The sequence below is a fragment of the Dipodomys ordii genome, unplaced genomic scaffold (genome assembly GCF_000151885.1).
Source record: "Dipodomys ordii isolate 6190 unplaced genomic scaffold, Dord_2.0 Scaffold25, whole genome shotgun sequence".
NCBI lineage: Eukaryota > Metazoa > Chordata > Mammalia > Rodentia > Heteromyidae > Dipodomys > Dipodomys ordii.
Window position 1 is genome coordinate 12,075,735 of NW_012267241.1, and position 15,275 is coordinate 12,091,009.

A 15,275-nucleotide genomic window follows, 5' to 3' on the forward strand; every position below is an offset into this window, starting at 1 on the left:
AGTGTACATACAAGAAGGAATAGTTATTTCTTTGGTTACTTTTTATATTTTTTCATTAATCATACAAGAGGTTACTTTTTTTGTTGTTGTTAGTCTTGGGGCTTTAACTCAGGGCCTTGGCTCTGTCCCACAGCCTCTCTGTGCTCAAGACTAGCACTCTACACTTAAGCCACAGCCACTTCCAGCTTTTTCTGTTTATGTGGTACTGAGGAATTAAACTCAGGGCTTCATGTATACTAGGCAAGCACTCTACCACTAAGCCACCTTCCCAGCCTCTGATGTAAACTTTTTAATTTTAGATTTTTTTTTAATTTTAATTTTTTGGTTTTCTGGTGGTTAATTGGAGATAAGAGTCTCATGGCCTTTTCTGTCCCAGCTGGCTTTGAACTGTGATCCTCTGATGTCATCCTCCTGAGTAGTTAGGTTTACAGGTGATCTACCTGTAGATCTAGATATTTTGTTACTTTGAGGTTAATCAGTATTTCTCCATGAAAGTCAGTCTTTTTTAAAAAACTATATCATGTTAATAACTGTGTGTGTGCATGAGTGTGTGTGTGTGTGTGTGTATGTATGTATGCATACATGGACACAGATCCTGGGGCTTAAACACAGGACTTGGGTGTTCTCTGTGAATTTTTTAGCTCGAGACTATCACTGTACCACTTGAGCCACAATTCTGCTTCTGGCTTTATGGTGGTTAATCTCCATTTAACCAGCAATTAGAGATTAATCAACAATGCTAAGCTAGCATTACTATTATTTTTTATTATTGTTGTTGGTTGTGGGTCTTGAATCTGGGCCTGGGCACTGTCCCTGTGCTCTTCAGAGCAAAGTGAGTGCTCTACCACTTGAGCCACAGTGCCACTTTTGGTTTTCTGGAGATAAGTGTCTCACAGACTTTCCTGTCCAGGCTGGCTTTGAACTGTGATCTTTAGATCTTAGCCTGCTGAGTAGCAGTAACTAGGATTACAGGCATGAACCACTGTGCCCTGTTTAGCATTATTTTTAATAGCAAGAAAAGTTTTTTTTTAAATTTTAAACACTGAAATTCCTAATGGAGAATGAATCAATATATTTTTTGTTTTAGTCACATAATGAATAATTACTGAGCATGTTTCATTACGGGCAATATTGAGTGAAATTTTCATCTACAGTATAATTTTCAAACAAACTAATTCTATGCTTTGTTTATGATATATACATGAAATTTTAAATTTTAAAATAAAATTTAATAGTTTTTAAATAAATTTTTAAAATGTGAATGGTGAGCTGTATATTTTGTATGGTGTGTCTGTGGGGGTGAGAGTAAGATTGGGAAGGATTGCAGAAAACATCCGCTCTATCTATAAAGGCCCATTTATGGCCTATAGAATCATGTGGTAAAAATGGCCAGATCATAGGCTACATATGTATTTTGTAGCCTTCATGAAGAATAATTCATATTTGAAATATTTCACATAAAACTTGTGGAAGTAAAGGCAAAGAAGTTTTTTTAGAGTCAGAAAAATATCAGTATTTTTAGCAAAGATTGGTTTATTCCAGTAAATGGATAGTTTAGGTTGTAGAGCAACAGATATGAGCAAGAAAGCCAAGTGACAACTTGAGGTCCTAAGTTCAAGCCCCAGTACTGAAAATTATCCAAAAATCTCTTAAAAATTAAAAAAAAATTATGTAGTTGTACTAACAGGTTTCAAGTCAACATACCAGTTAATAAGTACAGTGCATCTTTAGGACTAATGTTCATAAATTTGTATTTAATTGTGAGACTCTTCCCCCCTTTATTTTAGGAGAAAAGCAAGCAGCTACTCATGTAAGTCTTGATCAAGAATATGACTGTGAATCCTCTCAGCAGTGGCGAGAACTTGAGGAACATGTTGTGGCTGTGGTTAACAAAGGAATAATTCCATCTAATTTTCATCCAACACAATACTGTTTAAACAGTTATTCAGATAATTCCAGATTTCCACTTGCAGTTGTAGAAGGTGATATACTTGATTTCTTATTTATTCTATTACAGCAGATTCAAGATAAGTTACTGTGTGTCATGTATTACTAGAGACTAGTAATTAAAAGATGTTAGAAACTTAAAACTTACTGAGCTCCATTTACAGTATCAAATATTGGGAACCCAATATAAGTCTATATAATGTGGTGCTGAAGTATAAGGAGAGAATGACCTACTTTCGTACAGAGAAATTGGGGACATCTACAAGATGTAACTGAATTTTGAGTAAATAGACCTGTATAAATAAGGTGGTGAAAGAAATGCAGAGAAAGAATGCAAGGTATAGTTAATTAGGATTCTAAAGCCTGGGGTGAGTTGTGAGGTTTTATAAAGTTATTAATGTAGACTTTTCTTTTATAGAACCAATTACAGTAGAAGTGGCTTTTAGAAATCCTTTGAAAGTTCCACTTTTATTGACTGATTTATCATTGGTCTGGAAGTTTCAGCCTAAAGATGTCAGTGGAAAAGATAATGAAGAAATTAAAGAACTAGTAAGTTATTAAAAGGTATTTGCAATAAGAATATTTCAGTTATAGCCTTATGATGCTTATTTTTTGCTTATATTTGGGATTTCTGTATGATATGTACAATATAATATGCATTTTCTATTACTAAAATGGCTTAATTTTTCATCTTTACCTAATCCTGTCATAGAAGATTCATAAATTATTCTAGGCATTAGTAGATGTTTTAGATGCTTAAGGTAATTTTGTGATGAATTACTTTTAATTTGTTGGGGCTGTGGGTCAAACACATGGTTTTGTTCATGTTAGGTAAACTACCACTGAGGTACATCCTCAGCCTACTGGGGAGAGACACACACACGCACGCACGCACGCATACGTACATATATATATATATATGGATGTGGAGAGAGAGAGAGAGAGATTGGCTTTTGCTTTGTAGCCTAGGTTGGCCTTGCGTTCATGATCTTTGAGCCTTATTCTGGATTCCTTTTTCTTTCCTTTCTTTCATGGTTCCAGGGCATCATGCTTCCTACACTCGACCCACCTAAGACATATTTTCAGACTAGTTTTCAGATTACATCCTATGCTTTGATTAGTCCTGCCTGGACCATCACCTTCCTATTTGTACTTTCCTTATAGCTAGGATGGACAGATGTGTGCCACCATACTCAGCTAGTCCTGTCAGTTTCCACCTTTTTGGTAATTCGGATGATAGACATGAACCTCCATATCCAGCCAGATTTTTTAATGAGCTTCCACTTACCTCTGCTTTGCTATTTAAACAGAGACATTTTCTCTTTGTGCTAGAAGAAGCAGGCCTTCATTCTCCCACCTTTTTTGTTTATCTTTCTGTATCATGCGTAGGCTGCCACTACCTTTTCTAAATATAATTGGCCAATTTGGCAAAAGAGGCTGGAGCAAAAAATGGAAAAATTTTCTTTATTACAAATGTCTATTACTAAAATTATTTTGACCATGGTTAACTGAATAATTGGACTTATTGGGGTTTTTATTCTTTTGGTGGCTGAATCTTTGACTTCAGTTTAGTTGGTCTTAACAAAATGAAAACTAGATGTCTATCAAGTACTTAGCACAGCATCACTGTCTTCAAGTGTTGAAATGAACACTTTGCATATGGCATGGCACATGTAAGAACCTATAGATACTGATTTTAGTGTATCGTCTCAAGTATTAATATATAAAGATGCTAATACTCTGATATTCATTAGAATGTATATTTTTAAACAATTTGTTTTTTAGGTTACAAGTCAACCTGAAATGATTGGAACTGAAGTTATTTCAGAATTCTTAATTAATAGTGAAGAATCTAAAGTGGTAATTATTCGATCGGTTTTCTTTTCCTCTCTACTAAGTAAACTGAAAACTAATTTGAAAATCAGTTTAACCTATTCAGATGTTGTATATTCTAATATCTATTAAAAACTAATTTGGAAGATAAGGGAAGTAGAATTGCTCAGGAAGAAATTGATAGGGAAAGAAGCATAATAGTGGCCTTTGATTTAATTTTCTAAGATTTCTGGTGAAAACTTTTTTGGTGTTAGTATGGTAAATTCACATAATATTTAGTTTAACAGAATAGTTTGATTTTTATTTAAAGCATCATTGAGTACCTAACCTTATAACTATTAGATTTAGAGAATTTCTTATAACCCAGATGCTTTCCAATAAGAAAAATCGGTGTTTTAAAAGTTTAGGTCAAGTTTGCTGGTGGCTCATGCCTGTAATCTTATCTACTCAGGTAGCTGAGATCTGAGGATTGCAGTTCAAAGCCAGCCCGGGCAGGAAAGTCCATGGGACTCTTTTTTCCAATTAACCACCAGAAAACCAGAAGTGGCGCTGTGGCTCAAGTGGTAGAGCGCTTGCCTTGAGCTGAAGAGCACAGGGACAGTGCCCAGGCCCAGAGTTCAAGCCCTACAATGGACCAGAAAAAAGTTTAGGTCATAGGGTAGTATTCCTGTAACGTTACAGAATTTAGGTATTGCACTATTTAAGATCTTTTGAAAACATAATGAGAGTGACTTAAATATTTCCACAGGCAAGATTAAAGCTCTTTCCCCATCACATAGGAGAGCTGCATATTCTGGGAGTTGTTTATAATCTTGGCACTATTCAGGGCTCCATGACAGTAGATGGCATTGGTGCTCTCCCTGGATGTCACACAGGTAAAGATAACAGCATTACTAAACAATCAGAAAACTAATTCTTCAGTCATTGTATAAAATACATTGAATGAAATTAAGCAATTTTCTAAATAGGTCTAATATACCGTTAGATACAGACATTTGGACAGATATAAGAATAACTAATTTATATTGTTTTAACTTCTTCCATGGCTAAAAGTTAACTTTATTCTTTTTTGATACATCTTCTTTTGGTAGTTGTTTGGCTTTACCCTATGTATTTTTCTTTTCTGTTATTCTTCCTAATTTAGTTAATTCTAACTAAAGAAATCCTATTTACTTAAATGTCTGCTATGTCTGCAGCTAGAACAAAAATCATTTTTCATTTTTAAAATATTTATTTTGATGATGTTAGGGTTTGAACTCAGGGCCATAAGTCTGTCAAGCATGTGCTCTACCTCTTGAGCCATGCTATCACACCACACATTTTGAATATATTTTTGTAGTTAAACATGGAACAAGACCGGAGTTTTCTATATCATTGAATATTAAATATTTGAAGTTTGATGTGGTAAAACACACTGTAATCCCAAATACTGATGAGTCTGAGGCAGGAAGAGTACAAGTTTCAACCAGCTAGGAAAACTTAGCAAGATTCTGTCTCAAAATAAAAAAAAACAAAACAGTAGGGGAACGTAGCTAATTGATAAAGTGTCTGCCTAGCATGCATGAGGTTCTTTGTTCAAACTCTAGTAATGGAAAAAAAGTATTAACATTAAACTTAAAGTTCAGTTTTCTGGGCTAAAGAAGAGTGTGGTTGCTGTATGCTTTAGAAACTTTTCTTTCTTTTTTTTGTGCTGGTCTTTGGACTTGAACTCAGGGTCTAGGTACTCTCTGTCCTTGAGCTTCCAAGCTCAAGGCTAGTGCTCTACCACCTGCAACTCCACTTCAGCTTTTTTGGTTATTTGGAAAATGAATCTCATGGACTTTCCTGTCAGGGTGTCTTTGAACCCTGATCCTCAGATCTCAGCCTCCTGAGTAACTAGGATTATAGACATGAGCCACAGGTGCCCTCTTGCTTTATGAATTTTTTGAGGGCTAAAAGTACAAGATAATTAGCTAGGTAATTTGCTTATTTTTAATTCAAAGAATGCTTCAAGATCTATTAATACTTTGTAATTAATATGTGTAGTTCAAGGAATATAAGTTGAAAAGTGCTAGGAAGGGAATTTAGTAAAAATTCCTGTGCTTCCAACACTTCATTTTAATAACTGCATGTTATTTTGTAACAAATGAAATTGAGTAGTCATTAATAGATAGGAAGGTAGCATTTATAAAATTATTAGTAATGGCAAGTTGAAAAACTTAATTCTTTCAAACTTTAGTTAAATATTTTTTTACTTGCCCGCCTAGCTAAAATAAAACTTTGCAGCAAAACAGACTATAGTATTTTGCATGTTTTCAGTGTTTGTTTCTTAGATATATGCTTGTACTGTGATGCCCAACTTCTTTTGAGATGGAGTCTTACAGACTTTTCTGCCCTAAATACTGTAATCCTCTCTATCTCAGTGTGCTAAATAACTAGGATTATAGGCAGGAGTCATTGATGAGCAGGGGTAATTACTACATTTTTAAAGCAAGATAACTAGGTATTAAGAACTTTTTTGAAACTCTCTTCCAACTTAATACATAAAAGTATTTAGATCTAGTACTATAGAATTGTAGTTGTCAGTAAAATACAGATAGTTATTTAGGATACCAAAATATGTATGTTATTATGTTATTACATGACATTAGTTGGAGGATTCCATGATTGCATATAAAATGTACCATAAGCAGAGTTTTCATGATCCTTTACTTCATTTTTGTGTAAAATGCTAATCAAGATCTGAGTCAAAGTTGGGAAATGCTGCATTATGTATCCAATTTTGAATAATCACAAGGACTTTCTGCATATTACAATCTTTGAGTAATCTTGCAGGAAAGATAGAGTTGCATAGCCCAGCTTTTTTCTTCCATGCAAATTCTTCATGGAAGCCCTTGAGAAAAAAAATCTCGAAGATATTAAGTTACTATTGTCTGTACTGTGATTTACTTTTCTTATTTAGTTTCTTGGGAAGATGTAGCTATTTCTAATTCAATAATTCAGAAGTAATTCAAATTGGTATGTACATTTGAACATGATTAAATATGTGTTTTATATTTTTTCATTTTAATATTCACACAATTTTTTCAAGATACTTGTTCTCTTGGTCTTTTGTTTAATAAACATTGTGGTTTAAAAAATAGGTTTCAAAGGACTTCCTATTTAGTGAGGTGGTGTTTTTGCAACATAAGTAAATCTAAAACACAAGGAGAAGGTAAGTAGCATCTGATAGGTGTATTAAAGATGGAGTTACAATATTCTTAGTTCTTTGATTAATTATGTTAATCTATATGTTTAGAATTTTTCTAGCAGTTACATGAAACTTACTGTATCGATATTTTCAAGTTAAATTATATTCATTAACATACCAAATTATTTTGGGGAACTGATTTTGAGTTTTTTTAGGGAAACATTCCTTGAGCATGTCAGTCCGAGGGAGACAGGATTTGGAAATTCAAGGTCCTCGACTTAACAACACAAAAGAAGAGAAAACATCTATTAAATATGGTCCTGATCGACGTTTAGATCCTATAATCACTGAGGAAATGCCACTATTGGAGGTATTTCGTTCCTTTTAAAAATTATCATGGACTTAAAAATTTATCAGGTTATATTTGAAATACATTTATTTTTAATTTTGTAGTTGCTTGATAGTACATTGAGCTACAGCTTTATATCATAGTTTAGCTATGGTTAGCTAGGTATAATTCATAAGTATAAGGCAGTCCTGAAAATCACAGCCAGGTTATGAAATATGAACCTTAAAATGTTAACCTAGGGCTAGAGGCATGACTCAAGTGGTAGAGTCCTGCCTAGAATGTTTGCAGCTCTAGGTACAATCTCCACTATTGGGGGAAAAAATTAACACTTAGAATAATATTCTGATAGTTAAAATCAATGATTCTCGTTTCCTTACTTATAAAAATAACATGTGAATGACTTTCTAAAAAAGCAATATAGAACCAATATTCTCTTCCTTATTCTATTCTAGTCTACTTTCATCAGTATGAATTAAAAGTGTTTTAGTTGCAAGAGATCTTAGAGAATATAACCACAGAAAGAGAAAGGTTATTTCATTGAAGTACATGGGAATATTTCAGAGAAACTATTATATCAAAGAGAGGATGGATATGGCAGCTTCAGAAAGTTTAAGAGAAAATGTTTCTAGGCTCTGATATACCTGTAACTTCTGGTCTTTGTGCCGTTTAAATTTTCAAGTTTCTGGAAGAGAAATTTGGCCCACCTTGGAATGTGAACATGGAAAGTAGGCCTTTCTGTTTGCATTTTCAAGTCTACCTAGTAGGGCGATTAATAAGTGGCAGCTTACCTCCAAAAGGTGCTAGTGATATGTTTTATGTTCTCAGACTTTTGTGCCTTTTATGTATAGTTTCAATAGTTATAAATAGAAGTATACTATACATGGAAAAATAAGGTGGGTGGAAGTGGTGGTGGTGGCAGTAATGGGTTTTGAGGGAAGACTATCATTGAGTATTCTTATATTTACTGAGACTTCCTAATCAAAACTTTTTTTTTTTGGTCATTCATGAGGCTGGAACTCTGGGTCTAAGCACTATCCCTCAGCTCTTCAGCTCAAGGCTAGCTCTCTACCACTTGAGCCACAGCACCACTTCTGGTTTTCTGGTGGTTTATTGGTGATAAGAGTTTCACGGCTTTTCCTGCCTAGGCTGACTTTGAACCGCAATCCTCAGATCTCAGCCTCCTGAGTAGCTAGGATCACAGGAGTGAGCCACCGGCACCTGGCAATCAAAACGTTTTATTTATATATATTTTTTATTTAGTGTTATGCATGGGTGAGTGTGTGCGTGTGCCCACGCTCGTGCACACAGTACTGGGACTTGAACTCAGCTCTCCCTTAGCTTTTTTTGCTCAGTGTTAGCACTCTACTACTTGAGCCACAGCTTTGCTTCTGGAATTTTGCTGGTTAATGGGCTTTTCTGCCTGAGATAGCTTCAAACATTTGTATTGTATTTGAAATTGTGTAGGTAGGAATTATAAGAATATATATTCAAATGAGAGTATTATAATCACGGCAGGGAAAAACTGTTAAAATAATAGAAGACTGTTAAAATAATAGAATAATGAATTGTTACCTGATTCTCCTAGTTTGTAATTTTTATTAAGCTGTCATTTTAATGTATTTTTATTGTTAGAATTAATAATGTTTTTCAGAGCTAATTTTTTCAGAGCAATGCTCAAATCACATGTTTTTAAGGATTCTAGGCAGATTATTTGGTCTAGGAAAATTTTCACTGACAACATGAGAAAAGTTGGACCAGATAGTATCTTTAAAAAAAAATTATTTATTTATTTTTTTGCCAGTCCTGGGGCTTGAACTCAGGTTCTGGGCCCAGTTCATGAGCTTCTTTTGGCTCCAAACTAGCACTCTACCCCTAGAGCCACAGCACTACTCCAGCCTTTTCTGTTTATATAGTGTTGAGAAATCCTGGGCTTCCTGCATGCTAGGAAGCACTCTACACTAAACCACCTTCCCAGCCCCCTTTTTTTAATTATAATTTTTTTGAGGAGGCAGTCCTGGAGCTTGACCTCTGGGTCTAGACATTGTCCCTCAGCTCTTCAGCTCAAGGCTAATGCTCTACCACTTGAGCCACAGTGCCACTTCCGGATTTTTCTGTGTATGTGGTACTGAGGACTCGAACCTAGGGCTTCATGCATGCAAGGCAAGCACTCTACCACTGAGCCACATTCCCCACCCTAAATATTTTTTTAAGCAAGAAAGTAAAACTTACTCATTCTTATTTTCAGAAGCAATAGATTATCAGAAAGTGAAAAATGCAAGCAAAATTTTAAAATAGCATATCTGTATTCCAAATGGTACCTTTGTGTGTTTGTGTATATGTGTGTATGTGTGCGTGTGTGTGTGCAGTGCATGTTCCTGTGTGTGCCTGTGAGCCTGTCCTAGGGCCTCGACACTATTCCTGGCTTTCAACCACTATCCTCAGATCTAACCCTCCTGAGTAGTTAGGATTATAGATGTGAACCACCAGTGCCCAACTGGTTTTTGTATGTTTAATTAATTAATTAATAATTATTTATATTGTATGTTTGTTTATTATTTATTCACTTTTGCTGTGCAGTCCATGTTGACCTGTAACTCACCATAAAGCACAGGATGGCCTAGAACTTGAGATCTTCCTGTGTCATACTAGCTTGCTCTAAAAATTGGCAGTCTTTGCATTTACATTAATTTTGTTTTTTGTAGTCCTTATTCTGTGTTTAACTTTGTAGTTCTTTTTGAAGAGGGTATTTTAGAGCAGTTAACTTCTTAGTTTACATGATAATAACTAGTGTTTGGTTGGTTAAACAAAAATGCTTGTAAAGTAAAGAATAAATAAATCAAGTTGACCTAAACACTTTAACTTAATTTAAAGCATAAGAGTATACTTTTATGAACTGTTTGTGAGGGGTGGTGATAGAGGTGAATTTTAAGACCAACAACCCTTTTTGTGAGTGCTAGGATGGATTTTTTTTTAATACAAGCTCTGTTTTGTTTTACACTCAACTGCATTTATAAATCATTAGTGTGAGCATCTAAAGACAATTGTCAAAATAGTTTTAAATATAATGTATGTTTAGTTTTTATTCACAATGAAAAAGCTTCTGTGTGTGGCCCACACCTGTAATCCTAGCTACTCGGGCTAAAAACTGAGGATCAAGGTTTGAAGCCAATCTGGTTAGGAAAGTCTTTGAAACTCTTATCTCAGATTAACTAGCAAAAAGCCAGAAGTAGTACTGTGATAGAGCACTAGCCTTGAGCACAAAAGCTCAAGGTCAGTGCCCGTGCTCTTGAGTTCAAGTCCTAAGACTAGCATTAAAAAAGAAAGCTTTTAATAGGCAAAGTTTGGCCACTCTATGAGTTACTAAAAGCCTGAGGCTATTTGGAATTTTTGGATTTTAAAATTAGGGATATAGGCTCCTGGATTTGTATGTTCATTGTCTTCATGAGTCATTGCAAATCTTTTCATCTTATTAGTGTATAACTTGGGTCATTCTTTTAAGTCAACAGTAATAAGGAGTTATAAGGAGTTAATAAGGAGTAATAAGTAATAAGAGAGTTTATTATTGAATTTGTGTATCCATGTTTTACTTGTCTGTAATCTACAAAGTTGTGAAAGTGTTGACATATTAGCCTTTCTGTTGCTGATATTTTACCTTTAATTCATAACTCAAAATCTGAGTGGCAAAGTAACATTGGTGTCTGTTCATTCTATTTTCTAGAATGGGATTGTTAATTGCTATGTATCTAAAAAGATATGAAAGGCAGTGAAATATTGTAGACTTCTATTTAGTAAAGAAATAATAGCATCTTAAAAGTATTACTTATAAGAGGTCCATAATTTTTGACAGACAATATAATAATACTTTCTTTCCTCCAATGCAGGTGTTCTTTATACATTTTCCTACAGGGCTCCTCTGTGGAGAAATCCGAAAAGCATATGTGGAATTTGTCAATGTCAGCAAATGCCCTCTTACAGGATTGAAAGTTGTTTCTAAGCGTCCAGAGTTCTTTACTTTTGGTGGTAATACTGCTGTTTTAACACCGCTGAGCCCCTCTGCCTCTGAAAACTGTAGTGCTTACAAGACTGTTGTGACAGACTCTACCTCTGTGTGTACAGCCCTCATATCATCAGCTTCTTCTGTAGACTTTGGCATTGGCATAGGAAGTCAGCCAGAAGTGATTCCTGTACCCCTTCCTGACACAGTTCTTCTCCCTGGAGCTTCAGTCCAGCTACCAATGTGGTTACGTGGGCCAGATGAAGAAGGTGTCCATGAAATCAACTTTTTGTTTTACTATGAAAGTGTTAAAAAGCAACCTAAAATACAGTGAGTATTATAAATCTTTTAAAATTTAACCTTTACCTTTGGGGGAGGGAGAGAGGTAGGGGAAGTAGGGGAAAGTGGGAGAACAATAAAGGAGGGGATAAAAATCCTTGAAAAGAAATGCACTCATTACCTTACTCATGTAACTATAACCCCTTGTACAGCATTTTTACAATAAAATAAAATTTAAAAAATAATTTAAAAATAAAATTTAAGCTTTATATACACTGCTTAATTTAATTGGATACTCATACATCATTGTTAAGAAATTACCCTCTTCAAGATTATGTATAATGTTTACATATGAAGTCCCAAACACAACTAAAATTTAGACAACCAGGAGCGGAAAAAGTTAAACTTTTCCGTTGCATCTGACTCCATTTTTCTTTGATATAATTAATTACTATGGCCAAGGTTACCATCTAATGAAATTAATAGGTACCATCAATTAAAATGATATCATTTGTATATGAACCAACCTACCTGCAGCTGTCCTTTCATAGTAAATTATTTTGTTTACCTCAGGTTTCTATGCAGAATGTGTGGAAAACAATATATGTATCTGTTTTGGGGACAGATAACTTAGAGTGGTGGGTGATAGAGTAAGCAATGACTATGACTAAAGCCAGAAGTTCACATTGCATGGCAGAACATTTTATTTATGATAGTGCCATTGTCACTTTCACATTGTTTACAAAATTAACTGGGAAGTTTGAGGGAATGGCTCATGTGATAGTGTCTGCCTAGCAAGCACAAGGCTCTGAGTTCTAATGCTAATACTGCTCCCCCCCCAAAAAAAAACTATATAAAGTTAACTAGGAATATTTATTTTCTTCAATAAAGTATTTTTTTGTGAAACAATGTGAAGGAAAAAAATGGGATAGTATTTGTAAGTATGGATACCTTTTAGGTCTCATTAAATTTGTTGTTGTTTGTTGTTGTTGTCGTCAGTCATGACAATTCAGCTTGAACTCTGGGCCTGGGTACTGTCCCTGAGCTCTACTCTTCCTCTTGAGCCACAGTGCCACTTCTGGTTTTCTGGTGGTTTATTGGAGATAAGAGTCTCACAGACTTCCTGCCCCGGCTGGCTTTGAACCATAATCCACAGATCTCAGCTTCCTGAGTAGCTAGGATTATAGGTGTGAGCCACTGGCACCCAGCTAAACATTAATTTTTAAGATAATAGACAAGAGTACTCTGAACAAGAAAGCTTCATGGAGTATGGTAAGTGATTAAATGAGCTACCAAGGACAATGAGGACTACAGGATTTAGTATAAAGTACGCAGGGCTTAGCTATTACAGAAAGTAGCTCTACTTATAAACTAAGGTTTGAAAGTTAGTGTGAGCTGAACATTGAGTTCAGCCACAATGTAAATTTTGTGTGAAAGAAATAAGGGGAATGTATCTTTGGAATGTAAAATTAAGTGGTTGAGAGCTGTGAATATCAAGTTTAAGTTTAGATTTTTCCTTGTCGCTTTTCAGAAACTTTAACACCGTACTCAAATAAAAATGCATAATCAAGACATTCTACATGAAAGTTATTTTCATGTATTACATAGATGAGTTTTATGACCAAGGGAAAAACCAGGAGTCAAGGAAACTTAACAGGTCCTTCCTAATTGAAAAGAAAGATTTTTATGGAGTTCTGAATGAATCCTGAGTTATCAGTTTTATATTTTTTATTTGAATTAAGGGAATCATAATATTAGGAGGCTTTTAGATTAAATCTGCATATTTTTCTTCTTCAGACACAGAATATTAAGACACACTGCAGTTATTTGTACTAGTCGATCTTTGAATATTAGAGCCACTGTGTGCCGAAGTAATTCACTTGAAGATGAAGAAGGCAGAGGAGGCAATATGCTAGTCTTTGTGGATGTGGAAAATACCAATACTGTAAGTTATTTCAGAGCTGAATTTTTTTTAATTATATTAAATGCATATGCCTTGTTTTTTTTTTAATTTTTTTAATATGCCTTGTTTTTAGTAAAAGTTTGGGTCCTTTCCCTCTTTACCAGATGTAATTAGCTAATAAGTTAGGAATGTTCATGTATAAAACCTCTTAATTTTCCATCAGCTTTGTGGTTTTATTTTAAAAAAAATCATTAAAGTTTTTTCATGGAAGTGTTGTTTTGTTTTGTGGTAGTGGGGATTGAACTCAGGATCCTGGGTTTACTTGGTAGGCAAGTGACTGTACCACTTGAGTTATACCCTTCTCTTATTAGTCTCTTTCCAAATGAAAGTATGATAAAAATTCATATGTATAATCTCAGATGCCAATAATACAATCTAAAACAGATTAAAGTACTTTCTAGTCTCACAATCAGGGCCTCATGCATGTCAAAAGTCTGACAAAGTGTGAGAAAACATCTTCCTAAAAACAAAGAGTTATCAATATAGTCTGTCAATTAGTGAGCAGTATCTGGGCTTCTCTGGCTTTACTCAGTTGGGATAAAGCAGCTTACAGCCTTGATGTGCTTTCAAGTTAAAAAGCATATGCTGGGCTGGGAAGGTGGCTCTGGTAGAGTGCTTGCCTTGCATGCATGAGGCCCTGGGTTCGATTCCTCAGCACCACATGAGCAAAAAAAAAAGCCGGAAGTGGCACTATGGCTCAGGTGGTAGAGCACTAGCCTTGAGCTGAAGAGCTGAGGGACAGTGCCCAGACCCAGAGTTCAGGCCCCACGATCGGACCCCGCCCTCCACCCCCAAAAAAAATACTTCTTGAGTAAAATGTTGACTTCTCTGTTTTGAAATGTTATAGAGGAATTTAAATAACTTAAACTTTCTGAAGTGATAATCACTTTATTTGAAAATAAAAATTTCATCTAATGTTAGTGACTTTGGTAGCATCTGAATTTTATTCGTATTGAAATACTTTGTTAGTGCTCAAAAAATCCTGAAAACTTTTCTCTTTCTGACAGAGTGAAGCAGGTGTTAAGGAGTTCCATATAGCTCAAGTATCAAGTAGTAGCAAGCACTGGAGCCTACAGAAATCTGTAAATCTCTCTGAAAACAAAGGTTTGTGCCTTTTCCTCTTTTCATAATAAATTCTAATATTGTCATTGCTTGACTTTGCAGAATTAGTACCAAGCTATAAAATTATTTGTTCCTTTCTTATAACCTTTCTCCTTCTTTTGCCCTCCCTCCCTCTTCCTTCCTTCCCTCCCTCCCTCACTTCTCCATTCCTCCCTCCCTTCCTCCTTTCCTCCTCCTTCCATCTTCCTTCTTCTTCCTATTATTATTTCTACTACTAGGTTTGACCTTAGGGCTTTACTTGTTCATCTTTTTTGTTCACAGCTGGTATTCTTTGAACCAAGCTCCAGCCCAGTTTTTTGCTGTTTTTGAGATAGATGGAGTTTCTTAGACTTTTTCTGCTTGGACTGCTTTTGAACTGGTCTCAGCTTCCTGGTTAGCTAAAATTACAGGCATGAGCTTCCTGTGTGCAGCTTGGAATTAAATGTTTTTAAGCCTTCAGTTGTGTTTTTATTAGTTTATGTGACTGTAAATCGTTATCTATTTTTATATAGTCTTCCATTTTTAAAAATTCTGGTTATCGGGCTGGGACGGTGGCTCAGTGGTAGAGCACTTGCTTTGTATGCATGAGGCCTTGGGTTCGATTCCTAAGCACCACATAGCAGAAAAAAAAGCCAGAAGT

General features: G+C 35.1%; 1 protein-coding gene across 4 annotated transcripts in view; it reads left to right on the plus strand.

The window, feature by feature from the left end:
- Nucleotides 1-15,275, plus strand: part of Trappc8 (trafficking protein particle complex 8) — a 77,822-nt gene that overhangs the window by 47,529 nt on the left and 15,018 nt on the right. For all 4 annotated transcript variants that reach the window (XM_013014894.1, XM_013014891.1, XM_013014892.1 and 1 more), the window contains 8 exons: nucleotides 1,788-1,982; nucleotides 2,366-2,496; nucleotides 3,733-3,807; nucleotides 4,529-4,655; nucleotides 7,165-7,319; nucleotides 11,180-11,622; nucleotides 13,369-13,516; nucleotides 14,542-14,638. In XM_013014894.1, the coding sequence (XP_012870348.1) occupies nucleotides 1,788-1,982; nucleotides 2,366-2,496; nucleotides 3,733-3,807; nucleotides 4,529-4,655; nucleotides 7,165-7,319; nucleotides 11,180-11,622; nucleotides 13,369-13,516; nucleotides 14,542-14,638 (1,371 nt within the window). The remainder of the gene's footprint in view (nucleotides 1-1,787; nucleotides 1,983-2,365; nucleotides 2,497-3,732; nucleotides 3,808-4,528; nucleotides 4,656-7,164; nucleotides 7,320-11,179; nucleotides 11,623-13,368; nucleotides 13,517-14,541; nucleotides 14,639-15,275) is intronic.